This window comes from Hoplias malabaricus, chromosome 7 (genome assembly GCF_029633855.1).
Source record: "Hoplias malabaricus isolate fHopMal1 chromosome 7, fHopMal1.hap1, whole genome shotgun sequence".
NCBI lineage: Eukaryota > Metazoa > Chordata > Actinopteri > Characiformes > Erythrinidae > Hoplias > Hoplias malabaricus.
This window is the reverse complement of record NC_089806.1, coordinates 47,087,120-47,114,291: the sequence shown is the minus strand read 5'-3', so window position 1 is coordinate 47,114,291 and position 27,172 is coordinate 47,087,120. Positions and strand designations below refer to the sequence as shown.

At 43.7% G+C, this 27,172-nt stretch overlaps 2 protein-coding genes across 2 annotated transcripts in view; one reads left to right on the top strand and one right to left on the bottom strand.

Annotated features, from left to right (window-relative positions):
* The window catches only part of si:dkey-126h10.1 (vesicular inhibitory amino acid transporter), an 11,590-nt gene extending 4,259 nt beyond the window's left edge, over nucleotides 1-7,331 (bottom strand). The window contains exons 1-3 of the mRNA XM_066677949.1: nucleotides 6,977-7,331; nucleotides 793-1,185; nucleotides 7-321 (exon numbers count right to left, since the gene is read on the bottom strand). Of these exons, the coding sequence (XP_066534046.1) occupies nucleotides 7-321; nucleotides 793-1,185; nucleotides 6,977-7,252 (984 nt within the window). The 5' untranslated portion in view covers nucleotides 7,253-7,331. The remainder of the gene's footprint in view (nucleotides 1-6; nucleotides 322-792; nucleotides 1,186-6,976) is intronic.
* Nucleotides 7,332-10,203: 2,872 nt separating this feature from the next.
* The window catches only part of lama2 (laminin, alpha 2), a 95,145-nt gene continuing 78,176 nt past the window's right edge, over nucleotides 10,204-27,172 (top strand). The window contains 3 exon segments of the mRNA XM_066677948.1: nucleotides 10,204-10,276; nucleotides 14,396-14,806; nucleotides 24,839-24,892. Coding sequence (XP_066534045.1) covers nucleotides 10,204-10,276; nucleotides 14,396-14,806; nucleotides 24,839-24,892 — 538 coding nt within the window.

Below are 27,172 nucleotides of genomic sequence, written 5' to 3'. Positions count from 1 at the left end.
ACACACTCTATCAGATTCCCAGGTGAGCAGAGCGAGGAGAGTGAAGGTGGTCTTCTGGAAACCCGCCAGAGCGTGAGTCCAGTCCATCATGGCCCCGAACTGCCCCCTGTTGGCCATGCAGCCCTCTAGTGAGGGCAGGAAGATCTGCGATGTGTAGCTGAAGATGATGACCCCCGCTGCCACCAGGAACCCGTCGAAATCCCCGGCCAGTCGCAGCCGTCCGGGGGCCCAGCGCGGCGCCTCCCACAGGCAGTACCCCATCACCACCAGCGTGATGACCAAGTGCGCCAGAGAGCACAGGAAACTCAGCCTCGAGACCACCTTCAAATATAAGGGAATGGACACACACACACACACACACACACACATCAGACATAATGTTAAACCATATTTCCTATGGACCCCCACAGAGCAGGTGTGATGTGGTGGTGGATCATTCTCAGTGCTGCAGTGACACTGACGTGGTGGTGGTGTGTTAGTGTGTGTTGTGCTGGTGTAGAGTGGATCAGACACAGCAGTGCTGCTGGAGTTTTTAAACCCCTCAGTGTCTCTGCTTCACCTGTGGGCAGCATCCTGTGTCCACTGATGAAGGACTAAAAGACGACTAACACACACTGCCGTGTCTGATCCACTCTACACCAGCACAACACACACTAACACACCACCACCACGTCAGTGTCACTGCAGCGCTGAGAATGAGACCTGCTCTGTGGGGGTCCTGACTGACAAGCTGATGGACTAGAGCGCCTGTTATGGCTGAAAGGTGTGTACTGAAAGCGCAGGGGGCTCCACCTTGAGGTCAGTGATGACGAGGCAGGGCAGGAGGGTGAGGAATGTGAGGGCCGAGCAGGTGGGGGCGCTCAGGTGCAGGATAGGAAAGCTGTGACACATCAGGTTGCTACTGACGACCAGGTAAAGGACACAGGTCATCATCAGCTCCACCACCTGAGCCGCGTTGACCAGCGTGCCGCCCAGACGGGGGCACACGCGGCTCCAGCATGCGTCAGCGACTTCGGCGTATGTGTCACGCACGCGGTGCAGCCGTCCACTCGCGTCTTCTTCATAGAGACACAAGACCAGGATCTTTCCAGAGTAGCAGCAGAGACCGGCCGAGATGACCAGCAACAGCAGACCCAGGTACCCACTCTGCAGCACAGCGTATGGCAACCCCAGTACAAATATACCCTGAAATATATATACACACTTATATACACCCTAATATATACACACACGTATATACACCCTGATATATACACACACGTATATACACCCTGATATATACACACACGTATATACACCCTGATATATATACACACTTATATACACCCTAATATATACACACTTATATACACCCTGAAATATACACACACGTATATACACCCTGATATATACACTCTGAAATATACACACACATATATACACCCTGATATATACACACACTTATATACACCCTGAAATATACACACACATATATACACCCTGAAATATACACACACATATATACACCCTGATATATACACACACATATATACACCCTGAAATATACACACACATATATACACCCTGATATATACACACACATATATACACCCTGATATATACACACACATATATACACCCTGATATATACACACACATATATACACCCTGATATATACACTCTGAAATATACACACACATATATACACCCTGATATATACACACACTTATATACACCCTGAAATATACACACACATATATACACCCTGAAATATACACACACATATATACACCCTGAAATATACACACACATATATACACCCTGATATATACACACACATATATACACCCTGATATATACACACACATATATACACCCTGATATATACACACACATATATACACCCTGAAATATACACACACATATATACACCCTGATATATACACACACTTATATACACCCTGAAATATACACACACATATATACACCCTGAAATATACACACACATATATACACCCTGATATATACACACACATATATACACCCTGAAATATACACACACATATATACACCCTGATATATACACACACATATATACACCCTGAAATATACACACACATATATACACCCTGATATATACACACACATATATACACCCTGATATATACACACACATATATACACCCTGATATATACACACACATATACACCCTGATATATACACACACATATATACACCCTGATATATACACACACATATATACACCCTGATATATACACACACATATACACCCTGATATATACACACACATATATACACCCTGATATATACACACATATATACACCCTGATATATACACACACATATATACACCCTGATATATACACACACATATACACCCTGATATATACACACACATATATACACCCTGATATATACACACACATATATACACCCTGATATATACACACACATATACACCCTGATATATACACACACATATATACACCCTGATATATACACACACATATATACACCCTGATATATACACACACATATACACCCTGATATATACACACACATATATACACCCTGATATATACACACACATATATACACCCTGATATATACACACACATATACACCCTGATATATACACACACATATATACACCCTGATATATACACACATATATACACCCTGATATATACACACACATATATACACCCTGATATATACACACACATATACACCCTGATATATACACACACACATATACACCCTGATATATACACACACATATATACACCCTGATATATACACACACATATACACCCTGATATATACACACACATATATACACCCTGATATATACACACACATATATACACCCTGATATATACACACACATATACACCCTGATATATACACACACATATATACACCCTGATATATACACACATATATACACCCTGATATATACACACATATATATACACCCTGATATATACACACACATATATACACCCTGATATATACACACACATATACACCCTGATATATACACACACATATATACACCCTGATATATACACACACATATATACACCCTGATATATACACACACATATACACCCTGATATATACACACACATATATACACCCTGATATATACACACATATATACACCCTGATATATACACACACATATATACACCCTGATATATACACACACATATATACACCCTGATATATACACACACATATACACCCTGATATATACACACACATATATACACCCTGATATATACACACACATATATACACCCTGATATATACACACACATATATACACCCTGATATATACACACACATATATACACCCTGATATATACACACACATATACACCCTGATATATACACACACATATATACACCCTGATATATACACACACATATATACACCCTGATATATACACACACATATATACACCCTGATATATACACACACATATATACACCCTGAAATATACACACACATATATACACCCTGATATATACACACACATATATACACCCTGATATATACACACACATATATACACCCTGAAATATACACACACATATATACACCCTGATATATACACACACATATATACACCCTGATATATACACACACATATATACACCCTGATATATACACACACATATATACACCCTGATATATACACACACATATACACCCTGATATATACACACACATATATACACCCTGATATATACACACACATATACACCCTGATATATACACACACATATATACACCCTGATATATACACACATATATACACCCTGATATATACACACACATATATACACCCTGATATATACACACATATATACACCCTGATATATACACACATATATACACCCTGATATATACACACATATACACCCTGATATATACACACACATATATACACCCTGATATATACACACATATATACACCCTGATATATACACACACATATATACACCCTGATATATACACACACATATACACCCTGATATATACACACACATATATACACCCTGATATATACACACACATATACACCCTGATATATACACACACATATATACACCCTGATATATACACACACATATATACACCCTGATATATACACACATATATACACCCTGATATATACACACATATATACACCCTGATATATACACACATATACACCCTGATATATACACACACATATATACACTCTGATATATACACACATATACACCCTGATATATACACACACATATACACCCTGATATATACAAACATACATACACCCTGATATATACACACATATATACACCCTGATATATACACACATATATACACCCTGATATATACACACACATATATACACCCTGATATATACACACACATATATACACCCTGATATACACATATATACACCCTGATATATACACACACATATATACACCCTGATATATACACACACATATATACACCCTGATATATACACACATATACACCCTGATATATACACACACATATACACCCTGATATATACACACACATATATACACCCTGATATATACACACACATATACACCCTGATATATACACACACATATATACACCCTGATATATACACACATATATACACCCTGATATATACACACACATATATACACCCTGATATATACACACATATATACACCCTGATATATACACACATATATACACCCTGATATATACACACATATACACCCTGATATATACACACACATATATACACCCTGATATATACACACATATATACACCCTGATATATACACACACATATATACACCCTGATATATACACACACATATACACCCTGATATATACACACACATATATACACCCTGATATATACACACACATATACACCCTGATATATACACACACATATATACACCCTGATATATACACACACATATATACACCCTGATATATACACACATATATACACCCTGATATATACACACATATATACACCCTGATATATACACACATATACACCCTGATATATACACACACATATATACACTCTGATATATACACACATATACACCCTGATATATACACACACATATACACCCTGATATATACAAACATACATACACCCTGATATATACACACATATATACACCCTGATATATACACACATATATACACCCTGATATATACACACACATATATACACCCTGATATATACACACACATATATACACCCTGATATACACATATATACACCCTGATATATACACACACATATATACACCCTGATATATACACACACATATATACACCCTGATATATACACACATATACACCCTGATATATACACATATATACACTCTGATATATACACACATATATGCACTCTGAAATATATACACACATATATACACTCTGAAATATACACACACACACACACATACATTCTGAAATATACACACACATACATACACTTTGAAATATATACTCACATATATACACTCTGAAATATATACACACAGACACATACACCCTGATTTATACACACATATATACACCCTGATATATATATATACATACACATACATACACTCTGAAATGTATACACACATCCGGCCTTGTGTTCTACCTCTCTGGTCTTACTGTAGCTGTGCTCTTGTTTAGCAGCACCTGTGTGTGTGTGTGTGTGTGTCTGTGTGTGTGTTTCAGTGAATCAAAGCTTCCTGAGAACAGAGGTGTTAACTATGGTAATGACTTGAATGTTGATAGGAGCTTTTAACACACACACACACACACACACACACACACAAACAAACATCATAATCACAGAGCACAAGGCACAAAGTTTATTATCGCTAAATTAAACACACACACACACACACACTCAGTCTCTAATCATTCTAAACAAATATTGACACAGTGCAGAAGCCGCGTGTTAATCACAGTCTACTCCACACCTTCATTTACATTCACACTACACAACTCCCCACACATCCCATAATACACCCTACTCTCTGCTGTTTACACTGGCCACTTTATCAGAAACACCCCCCTCTACTGACACTCACTGGCCACTTTATCAGAAACACCCCCCTCTACTGACACTCACTGGCCACTTTATCAGAAACACCCCCCCTCTACTGACACTCACTGGCCACTTTATCAGAAACACCCCCCTCTACTGACACTCACTGGCCACTTTATCAGAAACACCCCCCTCTACTGACACTCACTGGCCACTTTATCAGAAACACCCCCCCTCTACTGACACTCACTGGCCACTTTATCAGAAACACCCCCCTCTACTGACACTCACTGGCCACTTTATCAGAAACACCCCCCCTCTACTGACACTCACTGGCCACTTTATCAGAAACACCCCCCTCTACTGACACTCACTGGCCACTTTATCAGAAACACCCCCACTCTACTGACACTCACTGGCCACTTTATCAGAAACACCCCCCTCTACTGACACTCACTGGCCACTTTATCAGAAACACCCCCCTCTACTGACACTCACTGGCCACTTTATCAGAAACACCCCCCCTCTACTGACACTCACTGGCCACTTTATCAGAAACACCCCCCTCTACTGACACTCACTGGCCACTTTATCAGAAACACCCCCCTCTACTGACACTCACTGGCCACTTTATCAGAAACACCCCCCTCTACTGACACTCACTGGCCACTTTATCAGAAACACCCCCCTCTACTGACACTCACTGGCCACTTTATCAGAAACACCCCCCTCTACTGACACTCACTGGCCACTTTATCAGAAACACCCCCCCTCTACTGACACTCACTGGCCACTCACTCTGTATGTGTGTGTGTGTGCCTGTGTGTGTGTGTGTGTGTGTGTGTGTGTGTGTCTGTGTGTGTATTTCTGTGTGTGTCTGTGTGTGGGTGTGTGTACCTGTATAGCGTTGGTGACGTTCCATCCTGCCTCCCAGGTTGTGATCTTGGTGTGTGTGTCCTGGGCTTCTGTGTCTGTGTGAGTGTGTGTGTGTTGTGTGTCTCCCTGGCTGTGTGTGTGCTGTGTGTCTTCATTCTCATGTGTGTGTGTGTCTTTTCTGTGGGTCTGGTTCAGGTGGTCTCTCTGGACCAGGCTGAGGGTCTCCTCTCCGTCCGAACAGAACCGGCTCGTCCAGAGCAGCTGGGCTTGGGCTCGCACTCGCTCCATTAACAGCATCCTGCTGAGTGTTTGGTCGGTGGACTGTTCTCAGTCCAGACACTGAGGGGTTTAAAAACTCCAGCAGCACTGCTGTGTCTGATCCACTCTACACCAGCACAACACACACTAACACACCACCACCACGTCAAAGGACAATGAGAAACAAGTTGTCCTTAATCCAATGGTTCTGAGTAAATACAGAAAGACAGAGAATAAATGAGAGAGACTCACCTGAGCTTCAGTGGAGGTCTCAACTCAGTCTCCAAACTCCACACAAATCTCTGACTACACCAGCATTAAACCCCTTAAATACACACACACAAACACACACACACACACACACACACACGCCTCCCTCCCAGGTGTCAGTCAGTCTTTAGGTTCTGAAGGGAACGCCGTTCCACTGTTCCACTGTTAAATATGAGCACTGATGTGTAGTAATGACCTGTTGAGGGAGGGAGGGGTGTGTTCACGCTCCACTGCCATCCCCTCAGTCAGACCCTTAAACTGGACAGTGATTGACAGCTCTAGATCTGTATAAACACACACACACACACACACACACACACACACACCAATTTCAGCTCTCCACAAATCATTATCATTATTACAGTTTTACTATTTCTCAAGTCTGTGTCAAAACTCTAAACACATTTAGCACAACATCCGTCCTTTAACTTTTGTTTTCACAAAATCTGCAGTAAATGAACATGTTTTTAAAATGCTTGCATTTTCTGCACACACAGTCTTTCCCCAAACCAAACCTGGATCTTTCTTGACTAATGCTACTAATGCTCACATAGAAATGAAAACGCATTGGTCATTCATTCATGCATTCATTGTTTGTGACCCTTATCCCGTTCAGGGCAGCGGTGGGTCTGGAGTCTACCCGGAATCACTGGGCACAAGATGGGAACACACCCTGGAGGGGGCGCCAGTCCTTCACAGGGCGACACACACTCACACACTTACACCTACGGACACTTTTGAGTCTCCAATCCACCTACCAACATGTGTTTTTGGAGTGTGAGAGGAAACCGGAGCACCTGGAGGAAACCCACGCAGACACAGGGAGAACACACCACACTCCTCACAGACAGTCACCCGGAGGAAACCCACGCAGACACAGAGAGAACACACCACACTCCTCACAGACAGTCACCCGGAGGAAACCCACGCAGACACAGAGAGAACACACCACACTCCTCACAGACAGTCACCTGGAGGAAACCCACGCAGACACAGGGAGAACACACCACACTCCTCACAGACAGTCACCCGGAGGAAACCCACGCAGACACAGAGAGAACACACCACACTCCTCACAGACAGTCACCCGGAGGAAACCCACGCAGACACAGGGAGAACACACCACACTCCTCACAGACAGTCACCCGGAGGAAACCCACGCAGACACAGGGAGAACACACCACACTCCTCACAGACAGTCACCCGGAGGAAACCCACGCAGACACAGGGAGAACACACCACACTCCTCACAGACAGTCACTCGGAACCGGACTCGAACCCACAACCTCCAGGACCCTGGATCTGTGACAGAGACACTACCTGCTGCTCCAGCGTGATGTCCTCATATGAAATCAACATAAGTTAAAATCTCCAATTATAATAGACTGTGATACTAATACCGAATTAATGAATGAATGAACACTGATTCTTGTTTTTGTTCTGTTTTGGATCCAGTTTTTCTCTTCTGTGTATTGTTCTGTTCTCTTTGGTTCATTTTTTTCTGGTTGTTTCTGTGTGGTTCTGTTTGTGTTCCTCTTTGTAGCTGTGTGTATTATTCTGTGTGTAGTTGTGTGTGTGTGTGGTTCTGTGTGTAGCTGTGTGCCTGTGGTTCTGTGTGTAGTTGTGTGTGTGTGTGTGTGGTTCTGTGTGTAGTTGTGTGTGTATGGGTCTGTGTGTAGTTGTGTGTGTGTGTGTGGTTCTGTGTGTAGTTGTGTGTGTGTGTGTGTGGTTCTGTGTGTAGTTATGTGTGTGCCTGTGGTTCTGTGTGTAGTTGTGTGTGTGTGTGTGTGGTTCTGTGTGTAGTTGTGTGTGTATGGGTCTGTGTGTAGTTGTGTGTGTGTGTGTGGTTCTGTGTGTAGTTGTGTGTGTGTGTGTGGTTCTGTGTGTAGTTGTGTGTGTATGGGTCTGTGTGTAGTTGTGTGTGTGTGTGTGGTTCTGTGTGTAGTTGTGTGTGTATGGGTCTGTGTGTAGTTGTGTGTGTGTGTGTGGTTCTGTGTGTAGTTGTGTGTGTGTGTGTGGTTCTGTGTGTAGTTGTGTGTGTATGGGTCTGTGTGTAGTTGTGTGTGTGTGTGTGGTTCTGTGTGTAGTTGTGTGTGTGTGTGTGTGGTTCTGTGTGTAGTTGTGTGTGTGTGTGGTTCTGTGTGTAGCTGTGTGTGTGGTTCTGTGTGTAGTTGTGTGTGTGTGTGTGGTTCTGTGTGTAGTTTTGTGTGCATGGGTCTGTGTGTAGCTGTGTGTGTGTGGTTCTGTGTGTAGCTGTGTGTGTGTGGTTCTGTGTGTGTGTGGTTCTGTGTGCGGTTCTCCTGCTGGCTGTAGACGGGTTCAGGTCTGAGATGCAAGGAGCAGACACAAGGGGGAGCAGTGGAGGGTCAAAAAACTTTCACTAAACTTTTCTACAGACTGCGGAGAGGGCCCCTGTGTGTGTGTGTGTGTGTGTGTGAGAGAGAGAGAGAGAGAGAGAGAGAGAGAGAGAGAGAGAGAGAGAGAGAGATTGAGAGAGAAAGAGAGAACGAGAAAGAGTGTGGGTATAGTGCTCCAAACTGGCACGCCTCCCCTACTCCTGGGATAGGGGGAGGAGAGAGAGAGGTAGAGAGGAAAAAGAGGGGGCAGAGAGAGAGAGAAAGAGAGAGAGAGAGTGAGAGAGCACTAGCTCAAGTTTCTGGAAGTCACTTTAGCGAGGAGCGTGGAGAGCTGCAGCAGCAGTCGTGGCTCTGGAGTAAAAAATGACCAGTGTCCGGTGGTGTGTCGTGGTGCTGTTGGCATTGCTATGGCAACAAGGAGATGCCCAGCAGAGAGGTAAGTGTACACATGAGCAAGTTTAGCTGCTCTTTCTTAGTCTTCACCTGCACATTCTGGGTGTTACTGTAGAGTTTCTGTGGAGGTGTGACTACAGCGAGGGTCTGCTGGTGTTACACATCTGGACCGGACCTCGCTACACAAGTCTCCCCTTACACTTCGAGTCGGTCTGATGGGAATCAGGTGTTGTAGCATCTCAGGAACTCAAGTCAACACGGAAACATTCACATTATTCCAATCTCTGCTGAGGACATGTGCTGCAGTCTTTAGTCTTCTGAGTAGTACACACTTCAGCAGGAGACTAAAGTGCTATAATTCTTACCACGCTATCTCTGTATTCGTCACTAAACCCATGGACTATAATACAGTTCTTAACACACTGTCCTATAGTACCTCAAACATGGTACTATAATACCTAACACTATGTCACTTTCCTAGTGCCTAACACACGGTCCTTAAAAACTAACACAGTCTTTTAAAACTAACACACTGTCCTTTAAAACTAGCATGCTGTTATAGAAAACTAACACCCTGTCCTATAAAACTAACACCCTGTCCTATAAAACTAACACACTGTCCTTTAAAACTAACACCCTGTCCTATAAAACTAACACCCTGTCCTATAAAACTAACACAGTGTCCTATAAAACTAACACAATGTCCTTTAAAATTAACACACTGTCCTATAAAACTAACACGCTGTCCTATAAAACTAACACACTGTCCTATAAAACTAACACGCTGTACTTTAAAACTAACACGCTGTTATATAAAACTAAAACACTGTCCTATAAAACTAACACGCTGATCTATAACACTAAAACACTGTCCTTTGAAACTAACACACTGTCCTATAACACTAAAACACTGTCCCATAAAAATAACACGCTGTCCTATAAAACTAACACACTGTCCTATAAAACTAACACACTGTCCTATAACACTAACACACTGTCCTATAAAACTAACACACTGTCCTATAAAACTAACACACTGTCCTATAACACTAACACACTGTCCTATAAAACTAACACACTGTCCTATAAAACTAACACACTGTCCTATAACACTAACACACTGTCCTATAAAACTAACACACTGTCCTATAACACTAACAAAATGTCCTTTAAAACTAACACGCTGTTATATAACACTAACACACTGTCCTTTAAAACTAACACGCTGTCCTATAAAACTAACACGCTGTCCTATAAAACTAACACGCTGTCCTATAAAACTAACACACTGTCCTATAACACTAAAACACTGTCCTATAACACTAACACACTGTCCTTTAAAAGTAACACGGTGTCCTATAAAACTAACACGCTGTCCTTTAAAACTAACACGCTGTCCTATAAAACTAACATGCAGTCTTATAAAACTAACACGCTGTCCTACAACACTAACTTGCTGTCCTTTAAAACTAACATGCTGTCCTATAAAACTAACAATCTCTCCTATAAAACTAACACGCTGTCCTATAAAATAAACACGCTGTCCTATAACACTAACTTGCTGTCCTTTAAAACTAACACGTTTTCCTTTAAAACTAACACGCTGTCCTGTAAAACTAACACGTTGTTCTTTAAAACTAACATGCTATCCTATAACACTAACACGCTGTCCTATAAAACTAACATGCTGTCCTATAAAACTAACGCAGTTTCCTTTAAAACTAACATTCGGTCCTATAACACTGACATGCTGTCCTTTAAAACTAACACGCTGTCCTATAAAACTAACACGCTATCCTTTAAAACTAACATTCTGTCCTATAAAACTAACACGCTGTCCTATAACACTAACATGCTGTCCTAAAAAATTAACACGCTGTCCTTTAAATCTAACAATCTGTCCTCTAAAACTAACACTGTCCTTTATAACTAACAATCTGTCCTCTAAAATATATACTGTCCTTTAAAACTAACAATCTGTCCTCTAAAATGAACACGCTGTCTTTTAAAACTAACACGCTGTCCTATAAAAGTAACACACTGTCCTTTAAAACTAACACGCTGTCCTTTAAAACTAACACGCTGTCTTTTTAAACTAACATGCAGTCCTATAAAACTAACACGCTGTCCTACAACACTAACTTGTTGTCCTTTAAAACTAACACGCTGTCCTATAAAATAAACACGCTGTCCTATAACACTAACTTGCTGTCCTTTAAAACTAACACGTTTTCCTTTAAAACTAACACGCTGTCCTGTAAAACTAACACGTTGTTCTTTAAAACTAACATGCTATCCTATAACACTAACACGCTGTCCTATAAAACTAACATGCTGTCCTATAAAACTAACGCAGTTTCCTTTAAAACTAACATTCGGTCCTATAACACTGACATGCTGTCCTTTAAAACTAACACGCTGTCCTATAAAACTAACACGCTATCCTTTAAAACTAACATTCTGTCCTATAAAACTAACACGCTGTCCTATAACACTAACATGCTGTCCTAAAAATTAACACGCTGTCCTTTAAATCTAACAATCTGTCCTCTAAAACTAACACTGTCCTTTATAACTAACAATCTGTTCTCTAAAATTAATACTGTCCTTTAAAACTAACAATCTGTCCTCTAAAATGAACACGCTGTCTTTTAAAACTAACACGCTGTCCTATAAAAGTAACACACTGTCCTTTAAAACTAACACGCTGTCCTTTAACAATCTGTCCTATAAAACTAACACGCTGTCCTATAAAACTAACACGCTGTCCTTTAAAACTAACATTCTGTCCTATAAAACTAACACGCTGTCCTATAACACTAACATGCTGTCCTATAAAATTAACACACTGTCCTTTAAATCTAACAGTCTGTCCTCTAAAACTAACAATCTGTCTTCTAAAATGAACACGCTTTCCTTTAAAACTAACACGCTGTCCTTTAAAAGTAACATGCTGTCCTTTAAAATTAACACACTGTCCTATAAAACTAACACGCTGTCCTATAAAAGTAACATGCTGTCCTATAAAACTAACACGCTGTCCTATAAAACTAACACTCTGTCCTATAAAAGTAACACACTGTCCTATAAAAGTAACATGCTGTCCTATAAAACTAACACGCTGTCCTATAAAACTAACACTCTGTCCTATAAAAGTAACACACTGTCCTTTAAAAGTAACATGCTGTCCTTTAAAATTAACACGCTGTCCTATAAAACTAACACGCTGTCCTATAAAACTAACACGCTGTCCTATAAAAGTAACACACTGTCCTTTAAAACTAACACGCTGTCCTTTAAAACTAACACGCTGTTATATAAAACTAAAACACTGTCCTATAAAACTAACACGCTGTCCTATAAAAATAACACGCTGTCCTATAAAACGAACTTGCTGTCCTATAAAACTAACACACTGTCCTATAAAACTAACACACTGTCCTTTAAAACTAACACACTGTCCTATAAAACTAACACACTGTCCTTTAAAACTAACACACTGTCCTATAAAACTAACACACTGTCCTATAAAACTAACACGCTGTCCTATAAAACTAACACACTGTCCTATAAAACTAACACACTGTCCTATAAAACTAACACGCTGTCCTTTAAAACTAACACACTGTCCTATAAAACTAACACACTGTCCTTTAAAACTAACACACTGTCCTATAACACTAACACACTGTCCTTTAAAACTAACACACTGTCCTATAAAACTAACACACTGTCCTATAAAACTAACACACTGTCCTTTAAAACTAACACACTGTCCTATAAAACTAACACACTGTCCTTTAAAACTAACACACTGTCCTATAAAACTAACACGCTGTCCTATAAAACTAACACGCTGTCCTTTAAAACTAACACACTGTCCTATAACACTAACACACTGTCCTATAAAACTAACACACTGTCCTTTAAAACTAACACACTGTCCTTTAAAACTAACACGCTGTCCTATAAAACTATCTTGCTGTCCTATAAAACTAACACACTGTAACACACTGGGTTCAGTTGTGTTTTTTGAGAGCTCCTGTCCTCTAGAGCTCTCAGTTTTATTTCTGATCCTGTTTGTTCTGGTTTTGGTTCTAAGATTCTGGGTTTGGTTCTGGTTGTTCTTTCTCAGTTCTGTATCTTGTTCTGTTGCTGTTAGATTTCAGGTTCTGTTTGTTCTGGTTCCATTCTGTGTCTTCTGTTCTGACTGGTCAGTATTTTTCTACGGTTACGGAGGTATATGGTGTCTCTGTACTTCTGGAGAGTACGCGTGTCCTCTGGCGCCCGGGGGACGCGGGGGTCAGTGATGTTCGGAGAGTGGCGCGTGGACGTGTGCCGCTCTCTCAGAGTCTTAATGAAGTCGTGTCCTCACGCATTAACCCCATTAAACTCTCAAACACCTTCATCTGTCGCCGTCCCCGACATTTAATGCGCTGCATTACCCAGAGTGCTCGGCTGCAGGGAATCCGACGCTCTGATTGGCAGAGGAGACGTCCCGTCCTCTATGAAGGCGAGAAGGTCGTCTCTGACAGGTGCGGGACAGGCGTTTGGGGCTATAGTTGTAAAAGGGGTGAGTAGGAACAGTGATGTATTAAAGCAGACACAGGGCTGAGAGAGGGAGGCATGCTACACCCCTGGCCACTTTATCGGAAACACCTCCTCTTAGTTGTTAGAGACTTAAACTCGTCTGTTGATGTCAGTGACCAGACTGATGGACCTACATGTAGCGTAGGGGTTTCCAATAAAGTGGCCAATGAGTGGAAGCCGGAAGTCATTAATAATCAGTTACAACACAAAGATAGAAACAGTGACCTGTCGTTTGCCAAATAGTGACCCCACATCTGTCTACAGTTAAACCTCAGATCTCGCTGAATACTGACCTCACTGTGTGTCCTCCGTCAGTCGACATTAACCCCGTCAGCCCCAGCACGTAGTTGTTAATACCCTTTAACCACAGACAGGGTGTCTTTTTAGAGGCTGATGATACTGTGGTGTTTACGTGAAAACGTAAAATGACTCAATTCAGATTCTAAGCTCATTCTTTACCTCCATATATTCACTGACAAAGACAAACAGAAGTCATGGTTTTCCTTCTTTTCTCTGTGTTACAAATGATCATCAATGACCTTTAAGATGTTTACAAGCTCACGAATAACCATCTAATAAACAGATTTTTAAACCTTTTATAAATCTTTATAAATGTTGTAAATTATTCACTCTCCACTTTCACACTACTTCATTTTTAGGTTCTTTACTGTTGAATAAAATGAGAATTTTGATATTTAACATGACACAACAGTTACAAAAGAAATAGACAAAATAGCTGCACGTTTGAATACTGAATTACATTAATTCATTGTCTGTAACCCTTATTCAGTTCAGGGTCACGGTGGGTCTAGAGCCTACCTGGAATCATTGGGCGCAATGGAGGAATACACCCTGGAGGGGGCACCAGTCCTTCACAGGGCGACACACACTCACACATTCACTCACACACTTGCTTTTGAGTCTCCAATCCACCTACCAACGTGTGTTTTTGGACCGTGGGAGGAAACCGGAGCTCTACTGAATTACAGTTACGTTACACAGAAGTGCCTTATAACTTATTTGTACCAAATAAAATTGTGACAAGCAGGTGTTGAAAGTCCGAGCAGTGTGTTTTTACAGCTACTGGAAACAGAGCAGTGTTTTTACAGTGTGCAGCTGCACGTGTAATTTTGTTTGTCATGGATCATTTTGGTTGTTTTTTTCCAGCTCAAAACCTTCCTGTAACATTCCTTCTTGTTCCGATGTGCCTGGAATTTTTGATCTGATCCTCACGCTTTTGTTTTTACGAGACTCTGGTGGGTTTCAGGCCAAGAACATGTTGTCTGTCCACGTTAGCATCCTCGTCCTGCTCCTGGGGCGGATATCAGGAGACAGAAATCCGATTCTCTTTTTTCTTTCCGCTCTTCACGCTCATTCTGACCTGCCCAGTGCTCTCTCTCTCTCTCTCTCTCTCTCTCTCTCTCTCTCTCTCTCTCTCCCTACGTCCTCTTTCTTTACCGGCCAAAAACTCATGAACATCTTTTGTGGTGTTGTGTGTGTGTGTTCCCTTGTCAAAAGCCGTGTTTCTTCAACACCTCGGGTTGGACAAGGAATAAAGGGAGACAGAGAGAGGAAAGAGAGAGACAGAAAAGGAAAAGAGAGAGAGAGAGACAGAGAAAGCCTTCAGAATGCTTAGAGGAGAAAATCAATAGCTAATTCCAGAACAGCAGCAAACAGCGGGTCAATAGAGCCGAGCAGATGCTAAGAGCGGGATTTTGAGAAATTGCGGCGAATGTTTTGCCAATCGTTCGACACGAAGAGCCGTCCGAACTTATTTATGTTAGAGGAGAAAATGTTTTAACGTCAGGCCCTAGAGAGAGAGAGAGAGAGAGAGAGAGAGAGAGAGAGAGAGAGAGAGAACAAGAGCAAATTTATTTTCCTTTTCTATGTCTGTTCTATCCCTGAACTCATTCCCTATCGTTTTGTTAAAGACAAGCCAGAATTTTCTTCTCGCTTATTGTCTTCATGTTCTTGTTTTAATGAGAGTGAAAGAGAGAGAGAGTGAGAGCGAGAGAGAGAGAGAGAGAGCGAAGGAGAGAGGGAGAGGGAGACATATGGCTGACGATGGCCCCCATTCACACTCCCTCTGCCTTTTTTTATCCTGGCACGGAAATGCTCCATTCCTCCACTTTGTTTCCTCGTGTTCTTTATTTATTTCTTCCCTCTGTGGAGCGTCTGAAGCTGGCGATAACGTCCCACAGACGTTCCTCAAAGGCAAAGTCTCCCTCTGAGGATACATCCATGGAAGAAGCATTCCTAGCCGACCTCCACATAGCGGAAAGGACCGCCCGGCGTCGGAAATGAATGAGAAAAAGCAAATAAATGGCCCTTGAACTTTAGCTCGCCTTTAAAAAAAATCATAGGTTTTTGGGAATTATTTTTGAGTCGTGAATCACAGAAACACATGGAGAGTTTGTGTAGAAAGAGCAGATGCTAAAGTTCCAACCCACCGACGACTGACTTTGAAAACAGACTAGAATAGATTTTATGATGACGTGAATCTGATGTATGTTCAGTCATATTGTAGCTGATAGTATTATATTATTGATATACACTAATCAGCCATGACCTGCTTTTTTCTCCACACACTGCCCATTTCCTCAGCTCTACTGGCCACATGTTGTAGTCCATCTTTTGTCCTGCATACTTTCTTAGCCCCATTTCATTGTTTCTTTAACACTCAGTCCAAATTTGTTCTTGACAGTGATGCTAAGACTAAGCACAGAGTAGCTTAGTTAGAGGAGTGTTAATGGCTTTTTTGGAGTGTTAAAAGCATATTAGCAGTGTAATTTTAAGTGTTAGAAGTGTGTTAGCTGTGTATTTTGATTGTTAGCAGTGTGTTAGAAATGTGCCTGTGATGTGTTTGGAGTATTAGACTTGTGTTAGCAGTTTGTTTGGAGTGTTAGAAGTGTGTTAGCAGTGTGTGTGGAATGTTAGAAGTGTGTAAGCTGCGTATTTGGATTGTTAGCAGTTTGTTAGAAATGTGCCTGTGATGTGTTTGGAGTTTTCGAATTGTGTTACCAGTTTGTTTGGAGTGTTAGAAGTGTGCGTGGGGTGTTAGAAGTGTGTTAGCAGTGTGCTTGCAGTGTTAGAAATGTGTTAGCAGTGTGTTTGCAGTGTTAGCAGTGTGTGTGAAGTGTTAGAAGTATGTTAGCAGTGTGTTTGCAGTGTTAGCAGTGTGTGTGAAGTGTTAGAAGTATGTTAGCAGTGTGTGTGGAGTGTTAGAAGTGTGTGTGGGGAGTTAGAAGTGTGTTAGCAGTGTTAGAAGTGTGTTAGCAGTGTTTGAGAAGTGTTAGAAGTATGTTAGCAGTGTGTGTATGGAGTGTTAGAAGTGTGTGTGGGGTGTTAGAAGTGTGTTAGCAGTGTGTGTGGAGTGTTAGAAGTGTGTGTGGAGTGTTAGAAGTGTTTTAGCAGTGTGTTAGCAGTGTTTGAGAAGTGTTAGAAGTGTGTTAGCAGTGTTAGAAGTGTGTTAGCAGTGTTTGAGAAGTGTTAGAAGTATGTTAGCAGTGTGTGTATGGAGTGTTAGAAGTGTGTGTGGGGTGTTAGAAGTGTTTTAGCAGTGTGTGTGGAGTGTTAGAAGTGTTTTAGCAGTGTTAGAAGTGTGTTAGCAGTGTGTGTATGGAGTGTTAGAAGTGTGTGTGGGGTGTTAGAAGTGTGTGTGGGGTGTTAGAAGTGTGTTAGCAGTGTTTGAGAAGTGTTAGAAGTATGTTAGCAGTGTGTGTGTGGAGTGTTAGAAGTGTGTTAGCAGTGTGTGTGGAGTGTTAGAAGTGTTTTAGCAGTGTGTTAGCAGTGTTAGAAGTGTGTTAGCAGTGTGTGTGGAGTGTTAGAAGTGTGTGTGGAGTGTTAGAAGTGTTTTAGCAGTGTGTTAGCAGTGTTAGAAGTGTGTTAGCAGTGTGTGTGTGGAGTGTTAGAAGTGTGTGTGGAGTGTTAGACGTGTGTTAGCAGTGTTTGAGAAGTGTTAGAAGTGTGTTAGCAGTGTGTGTGGAGTGTTAGAAGTGTTTTAGCAGTGTGTTAGCAGTGTTAGAAGTGTGTGTGGGGTGTTAGAAGTGTTTTAGCAGTGTTAGAAGTGTGTTAGCAGTGTGTGTATGGAGTGTTAGAAGTGTGTGTGGGGTGTTAGAAGTGTTTTAGCAGTGTGTGTGGAGTGTTAGAAGTGTTTTAGCAGTGTTAGAAGTGTGTTAGCAGTGTGTGTATGGAGTGTTAGAAGTGTGTGTGGGGTGTTAGAAGTGTGTTAGCAGTGTTAGAAGTGTGTTAGCAGTGTTTGAGAAGTGTTAGAAGTATGTTAGCAGTGTGTGTGTGGAGTGTTAGAAGTGTGTGTGGAGTGTTAGACGTGTGTTAGCAGTGTTTGAGAAGTGTTAGAAGTGTGTTAGCAGTGTGTGTGGAGTGTTAGAAGTGTTTTAGCAGTGTGTTAGCAGTGTTAGAAGTGTGTTAGCAGTGTTAGCAGAGAAGTGTTAGCAGTGTGTGTGGAGTGTTAGAAGTGTGTGTGGAGTGTTAGAAGTGTTTTAGCAGTGTGTTAGCAGTGTTTGAGAAGTGTTAGCAGTGTGTGTGGAGTGTTAGAAGTGTATTGGGAGTGTGAGTGGTGTGTTAGTGGTTTGTTTGAGTGTAATTGTTTTGTGTTCGCAGTGACTGCGGTGGGGTGAATGCACTCTAAACTGGACTCAGATGTTTTAGTTTTGACCTCTAACCTGTATCTCATGTGGCGACCGGCATGAGTCCACATCAGAGCACAGAGAATTGTCTAACACACACACACACACACACACACACACACACACACAAAGACATGTTTTTCTTTATTCAATATCAGGCCATGGTGTTATAGGTATTTATTTGACTTTGTCTTCCAAATGTACAAATACACTCTCTCTCTCACACAGACACACACACTAACACACACACATACACATACACACAGCTGTACAGCTGTTGGAATGTTTTTATAGGTGGCTTGTGCTGAACTCTCCAGGAAGCTTCTTTCCCTACATCTGTGTTCATTCACTTTCTTCTCTTTCATTTCATGTAGGTCTTGCTTTTCCCTCTTCACCCTCTTTGCCCCTCTGTTTCCTTTACTCTCTCCCTTTAAACCATCCCTTTCTCTCTCTCTCTCTCTATCTCTCTCTCGCTCTCTGTCTCTCTCTCTCTCTCTCTTATTTCTCCACACAAGCAAATCCACATCTGTTTCTAAAACATCCTAATCTGACGACGTCTGATCTAAGGTCAGTGAATCTCACATTTCACAAACTGACTGGCTATGAAGGGGGGAGTTTCTGATAAAGTGGCCAGTGAGTGTCAGTAGAGGGGGGTGTTTCTGATAAAGTGGCCAGTGAGTGTCAGTAGAGGGGGGTGTTTCTGATAAAGTGGCCAGTGAGTGTCAGTAGAGGGGGGTGTTTCTGATAAAGTGGCCAGTGAGTGTCAGTAGAGGGGGGGTGTTTCTGATAAAGTGGCCAGTGAGTGTCAGTAGAAGGGGGGAGTTTCTGATAAAGTGGCCAGTGAGTGTCAGTAGAGGGGGGTGTTTCTGATAAAGTGGCCAGTGAGTGTCAGTAGAGGGGGGTGTTTCTGATAAAGTGGCCAGTGAGTGTCAGTAGAGGGGGGTGTTTCTGATAAAGTGGCCAGTGAGTGTCAGTAGAGGGGGGTGTTTCTGATAAAGTGGCCAGTGAGTGTCAGTAGAGGGGGGTGTTTCTGATAAAGTGGCCAGTGAGTGTCAGTAGAGGGGGGTGTTTCTGATAAAGTGGCCAGTGAGTGTCAGTAGAGGGGGGTGTTTCTGATAAAGTGGCCAGTGAGTGTCAGTAGAGGGGGGTGTTTCTGATAAAGTGGCCAGTGAGTGTCAGTAGAGGGGGGTGTTTCTGATAAAGTGGCCAGTGAGTGTCAGTAGAGGGGGGTGTTTCTGATAAAGTGGCCAGTGAGTGTCAGTAGAGGGGGGGTGTTTCTGATAAAGTGGCCAGTGAGTGTCAGTAGAGGGGGGGGGGTGTTTCTGATAAAGTGGCCAGTGAGTGTCAGTAGAGGGGGGGTGTTTCTGATAAAGTGGCCAGTGAGTGTCAGTAGAGGGGGGTGTTTCTGATAAAGTGGCCAGTGAGTGTCAGTAGAGGGGGGGGTGTTTCTGATAAAGTGGCCAGTGAGTGTCAGTAGAGGGGGGTGTTTCTGATAAAGTGGCCAGTGAGTGTCAGTAGAGGGGGGTGTTTCTGATAAAGTGGCCAGTGAGTGTCAGTAGAGGGGGGTGTTTCTGATAAAGTGGCCAGTGTGTCAGTAGAGGGGGGGTGTTTCTGATAAAGTGGCCAGTGTGTGTCAGTAGAGGGGGGGTGTTTCTGATAAAGTGGCCAGTGAGTGTCAGTAGAGGGGGGTGTTTCTGATAAAGTGGCCAGTGAGTGTCAGTAGAGGGGGGGTGTTTCTGATAAAGTGGCCAGTGAGTGTCAGTAGAGGGGGGTGTTTCTGATAAAGTGGCCAGTGAGTGTCAGTAGAGGGGGGGTGTTTCTGATAAAGTGGCCAGTGAGTGTCAGTAGAGGGGGGTGTTTCTGATAAAGTGGCCAGTGAGTGTCAGTAGAGGGGGGGTGTTTCTGATAAAGTGGCCAGTGAGTGTCAGTAGAGGGGGGGTGTTTCTGATAAAGTGGCCAGTGAGTGTCAGTAGAGGGGGGGTGTTTCTGATAAAGTGGCCAGTGAGTGTCAGTAGAGGGGGGTGTTTCTGATAAAGTGGCCAGTGAGTGTCAGTAGAGGGGGGTGTTTCTGATAAAGTGGCCAGTGTGTGTCAGTAGAGGGGGGGTGTTTCTGATAAAGTGGCCAGTGAGTGTCAGTAGAGGGGGGTGTTTCTGATAAAGTGGCCAGTGAGTGTCAGTAGAGGGGGGGTGTTTCTGATAAAGTGGCCAGTGAGTGTCAGTAGAGGGGGGTGTTTCTGATAAAGTGGCCAGTGAGTGTCAGTAGAGGGGGGGGTGTTTCTGATAAAGTGGCCAGTGAGTGTCAGTAGAGGGGGGGTGTTTCTGATAAAGTGGCCAGTGAGTGTCAGTAGAGGGGGGTGTTTCTGATAAAGTGGCCAGTGAGTGTCAGTAGAGGGGGGTGTTTCTGATAAAGTGGCCAGTGAGTGTCAGTAGAGGGGGGTGTTTCTGATAAAGTGGCCAGTGAGTGTCAGTAGAGGGGGGTGTTTCTGATAAAGTGGCCAGTGAGTGTCAGTAGAGGGGGGTGTTTCTGATAAAGTGGCCAGTGAGTGTCAGTAGAGGGGGTGTTTCTGATAAAGTGGCCAGTGAGTGTCAGTAGAGGGGGGTGTTTCTGATTAAAGTGGCCAGTGAGTGTCAGTAGAGGGGGTGTTTCTGATAAAGTGGCCAGTGCAGGCAGATATAACTGAATCTACAATTAATCTTTAATGATTTTTTTTGGTTTCTCGCCTCAGTTTCACCCTCTGAAATGTCACTCTTAAATAATGCAGCGTCCAATCAGAGCGGCTCGTGACCCTGCGCCTGCAGGTCACGTGACACGCTGGTTCTGGAGGCTCACCTTTGATAAATAATGTTCTTGGTGGAGGAGAGGCGAGAGAGGTTTGTTTCTCATGCGTCTCGCGTCTGTAACATTTGCTCAGCGGCAGGGCTATTGCGCTTTGTAATTCGTAGAGAAATACACACTGCAAATGTAATGGGACGTTTTCCTGCGATGGCTGAGGGTCGTGGGGGCTGCGCCGTGCGCCTTCACGCGCATTACAGATTCAATTACGTTTCCTGAGAAAAATGGGGGAAAGAAATAGTAATAATAAAAATAATCATCAGAATCAGAATAGCTTCCTGTGCTGGAGCTGTGTGTGTGGACCACTGTGTGGCTGCCATGCATATAAACACACACACACACACACACCACTAGACCCTCGACCCTACACACACCCAGAATCTTATTAAAACACCCCATTTACAATATCAACCCCCTAAATCAGACAAATATAAAGCAAAGTGCAGTCCCCTGGAGCGGTCGAAGGTGAGGCTGTTGTTGTACAATTAGCACAGGCTCAACAAACAATCATCATCCCTCACTAAACCCACAAGACTCACTCACTGGTGCTCATTGGTGCTGAGAGTGTAAATCTAACTAGAAAATACCTGTAACTAACCTGCACCTGGCATCACGTGGAGCAGCAGGTGGTGTCTCTGTCACAGCTCCAGGGACCCTGGAGGTTGTGGGTTTGAGTCACACTCCGGGTGACTGTCTGTGAGGAGTGTGGTGTGTTCTCCCTGTGTCTGCGTGGGTTTCCTCCGGGTGACTGTCTGTGAGGAGTGTGGTGTGTTCTCTCTGTGTCTGCGTGGGTTTCCTCTGGGTGACTGTCTGTGAGGAGTGTGGTGTGTTCTCTCTGTGTCTGTGTGGGTTTCCTCCGGGTGACTGTCTGTGAGGAGTGTGGTGTGTTCTCCCTGTGTCTGCGTGGGTTTCCTCCGGGTGACTGTCTGTGAGGAGTGTGTTGTGTTCTCTCTGTGTCTGTGTGGGTTTCCTCGGGTGACTGTCTGTGAGGAGTGTGGTGTGTTCTCCCTGTGTCTGCGTGGGTTTCCTCCGGGTGACTGTCTGTGAGGAGTGTGGTGTGTTCTCTCTGTGTCTGCGTGGGTTTCCTCCGGGTGACTGTCTGTGAGGAGTGTGGTGTGTTCTCTCTGTGTCTGCGTGGGTTTCCTCCGGGTGACTGTCTGTGAGGAGTGTGGTGTGTTCTCCCTGTGTCTGCGTGGGTTTCCTCCGGGTGACTGTCTGTGAGGAGTGTGGTGTGTTCTCTCTGTGTCTGCGTGGGTTTCCTCTGGGTGACTGTCTGTGAGGAGTGTGTTGTGTTCTCCCTGTGTCTGCGTGGGTTTCCTCTGGGTGACTGTCTGTGAGGAGTGTGGTGTGTTCTCCCTGTGTCTGCGTGGGTTTCCTCCGGGTGACTGTCTGTGAGGAGTGTGGTGTGTTCTCCCTGTGTCTGCGTGGGTTTCCTCCGGGTGACTGTCTGTGAGGAGTGTGGTGTGTTCTCTCTGTGTCTGTGTGGGTTTCCTCCGGGTGACTGTCTGTGAGGAGTGTGGTGTGTTCTCCTGTGTCTGCGTGGGTTTCCTCCGGGTGACTGTCTGTGAGGAGTGTGGTGTGTTCTCTCTGTGTCTGCGTGGGTTTCCTCCGGGTGACTGTCTGTGAGGAGTGTGGTGTGTTCTCTCTGTGTCTGCGTGGGTTTCCTCCGGTGACTGTCTGTGAGGAGTGTGGTGTGTTCTCCCTGTGTCTGCGTGGGTTTCCTCCGGGTGACTGTCTGTGAGGAGTGTGGTGTGTTCTCCCTGTGTCTGCGTGGGTTTCCTCCGGGTGACTGTCTGTGAGGAGTGTGGTGTGTTCTCTCTGTGTCTGCGTGGGTTTCCTCCGGGTGCTCCGGTTTCCTCCCACGCTCCAAAAACACACGTTGGTAGGTGGATTGGAGACTCCAAAGTGTCCGTAGGTGTGAGTGTGTGAGTGAATGTGTGAGTATGTGTCGCCCTGTGAAGGACTGGTGAAGGACACCACTCCAGGAACTGCTCACTGCCCCCTAGTGTTCAGTAGTGTGTGTATAAATGTGTGTTTTACTGCACGGATTGGGTTAAATGCAGAGAACATATTCCTCTGTGTGCAGCAGCGCAAAAAAAAAAAGTTAATAAAGTGACAAAGTGTGAGGAAATCTCTGGCAGTGAAAGCTTCTCTGTTGTGGAAAGACACTTTGCTTTTTCCGAAGCATAAATCAGCCTTTACTCCGACCAAACATTGACTTGAAGAACGGACTGTTCGCTCTCTGCCTCCACCACAGGGGGCGCTGTAACCAGACCATCAGTGTTGTCCACATCCTCTGGTGGTTTTATTCTTGTGGCTGATGGGGGCTTTCACCTGAGCAGCGTCCTTCTCAGCGCACACTCATTTACTGCTGAAAGGTCTCGGTTAATGAACAATAACTGCCCCCCCTCTGCCCCCCACTGAGGGAGACTGGATATGGAGACGGCTTTGTTGTCCCTCCGTCCCCCCGTCCCCCCTCCCTCCCAGGCACTGGCCATTGTGTTGTTCTAAATGGATGCTGTTGTTGTGTTGGAAGGTGTGGGCTTTGAGCTGGAGAGACAGGTTCTTGCCAGAGGACGCCCACAGACGGGTAAAATCTGTCTCACTGCCAAGGCTTCTCTCTCTCTCTCTCTCTCTCTCTCTCTCTCTCTCTCTCTCTCTCTCTCTCTCTCTCTCTCTCTCTCTCTCAGGATGCTCTCACATCTCCTGAGAAAGTAACTCTTCTCTGTGGAACTCTTCTGAAGGAGAATGAGGCTCTAAATGTAACTAAAGTCCAGCAGCTCCTCTGATATCACTGCAGACTGGTGCAGAGCTGCTACAGAGCGGCGCTAGTCGCCTGGGAATCTGTTTTATTTGTGTTCTGATGATGTATCAGAGTCTTGAAGGGTCAGGGTCTTCTTTAGAGAACACAGTTCCACTGCTCCACAGACCACCGCTGGGGCTTTACACCCTGGCAGTGCACCCGTGTCATTGGGCGAGGTGGCACCTTCCATCCACAGTGGGGAGATAACGCCCCCTGCAGGTCTGAGGGGAGCAGAGAGCGGTGTGAGACCTGGTGCAGAACTTTAATGTTTCTTTCAGAGTGAAACCGTGTGGCTGTCACAGGCTCCAGACGGATGTCCCCTCCGCGCCTCGTTCGCTGTGTTTCAGGACGACAGACGAAAGCAAGGACGTCCTCTGGGTGCCGTTCTGCGTGTGTTTGCTATTAGCGCCGTGCTATTACCTCCGGCCAGGCCCGGGGAACCTTCTGATTCATGGGAAACAACCTCAGACTGAGCAACGACACCAGACAGAGTTTACACCGTCTAATACACACACTCATACACACACTCTACACACTCAAACACACTACACACTCACACACTCATACACACACCTCTACACACTCACACACACTCTACACACTCATACAGACACTCTACACACTCACACACACTCATACACACACTCTAGACACTCACACACACTCTACACACTCACACACACTCATACACACACTCTAGACACTCACACACACTCATACACACACTCTACACACTCCCACACACTCATACACACACTCTACACACTCACACACACTCATACACACACTCTACACACTCACACACACACTCTACACACTCATACACACACTCTAGACACTCACACACACTCATACACACATTCTACACACTCTACACACTCACACACACTCTACAACACTCATACACACATTCTACACACTCCACACACTCATACACACACTCGAAACACTCTACACACTCACACACACTCTACACACTCACATACACTCTTAAACACACTCCACACACTCATACACACACTCTACACACTCTAAACACTCTACATACATACTACACACTCACACACACCCATACACACACTCTACACACTCACACACACTCATACACACACTCTACACACTCACACACACCCATACACACACTCTACACACTCACACACACTCATACACACACTCTACACACTCACACACACACTCTACACACTCATACACACACTCTAGACACTCACACACACTCATACACACATTCTACACACTCTACACACTCACACACACTCTACACACTCATACACACATTCTACACACTCCACACACTCATACACACACTCGAAACACTCTACACACTCACACACACTCTACACACTCACATACACTCTTAAACACACTCCACACACTCATACACACACTCTACACACTCTAAACACTCTACATACATACTACACCACACTCACACACACTCATACACACACTCTAGACACTCACACACACTCATACACACACTCTACACACTCATACACACATTCTACACACTCCACACACTCATACACACACTCGAAACACTCTACACACTCACACACACTCTACACACTCACATACACTCTTAAACACACTCCACACACTCATACACACACTCTACACACTCTAAACACTCTACATACATACTACACACTCACACACATCCATACACACACTCACATACACTCTTACACACACTCCCACACACTCATACACACACTCTACACACTCAAACACACTCTGCACACTCACACACACTCAAACACACTCATACACACACTCTACACACTCACACACACTCTGCACACTCACACACACTCAAACACTCTCATACACACACTCTACACACTCACACACACTCACATACACTCCACACTCATACACACACTCATACACACACTCACACACACACTCAAACACACACTCAAACACACACTCAAACACACACACTCTACACACTCATACACACATTTTACACACACACACACACACACACACACTCAAACACACACACACTCAAACACACACTCACACACATTCAAACACACTCAT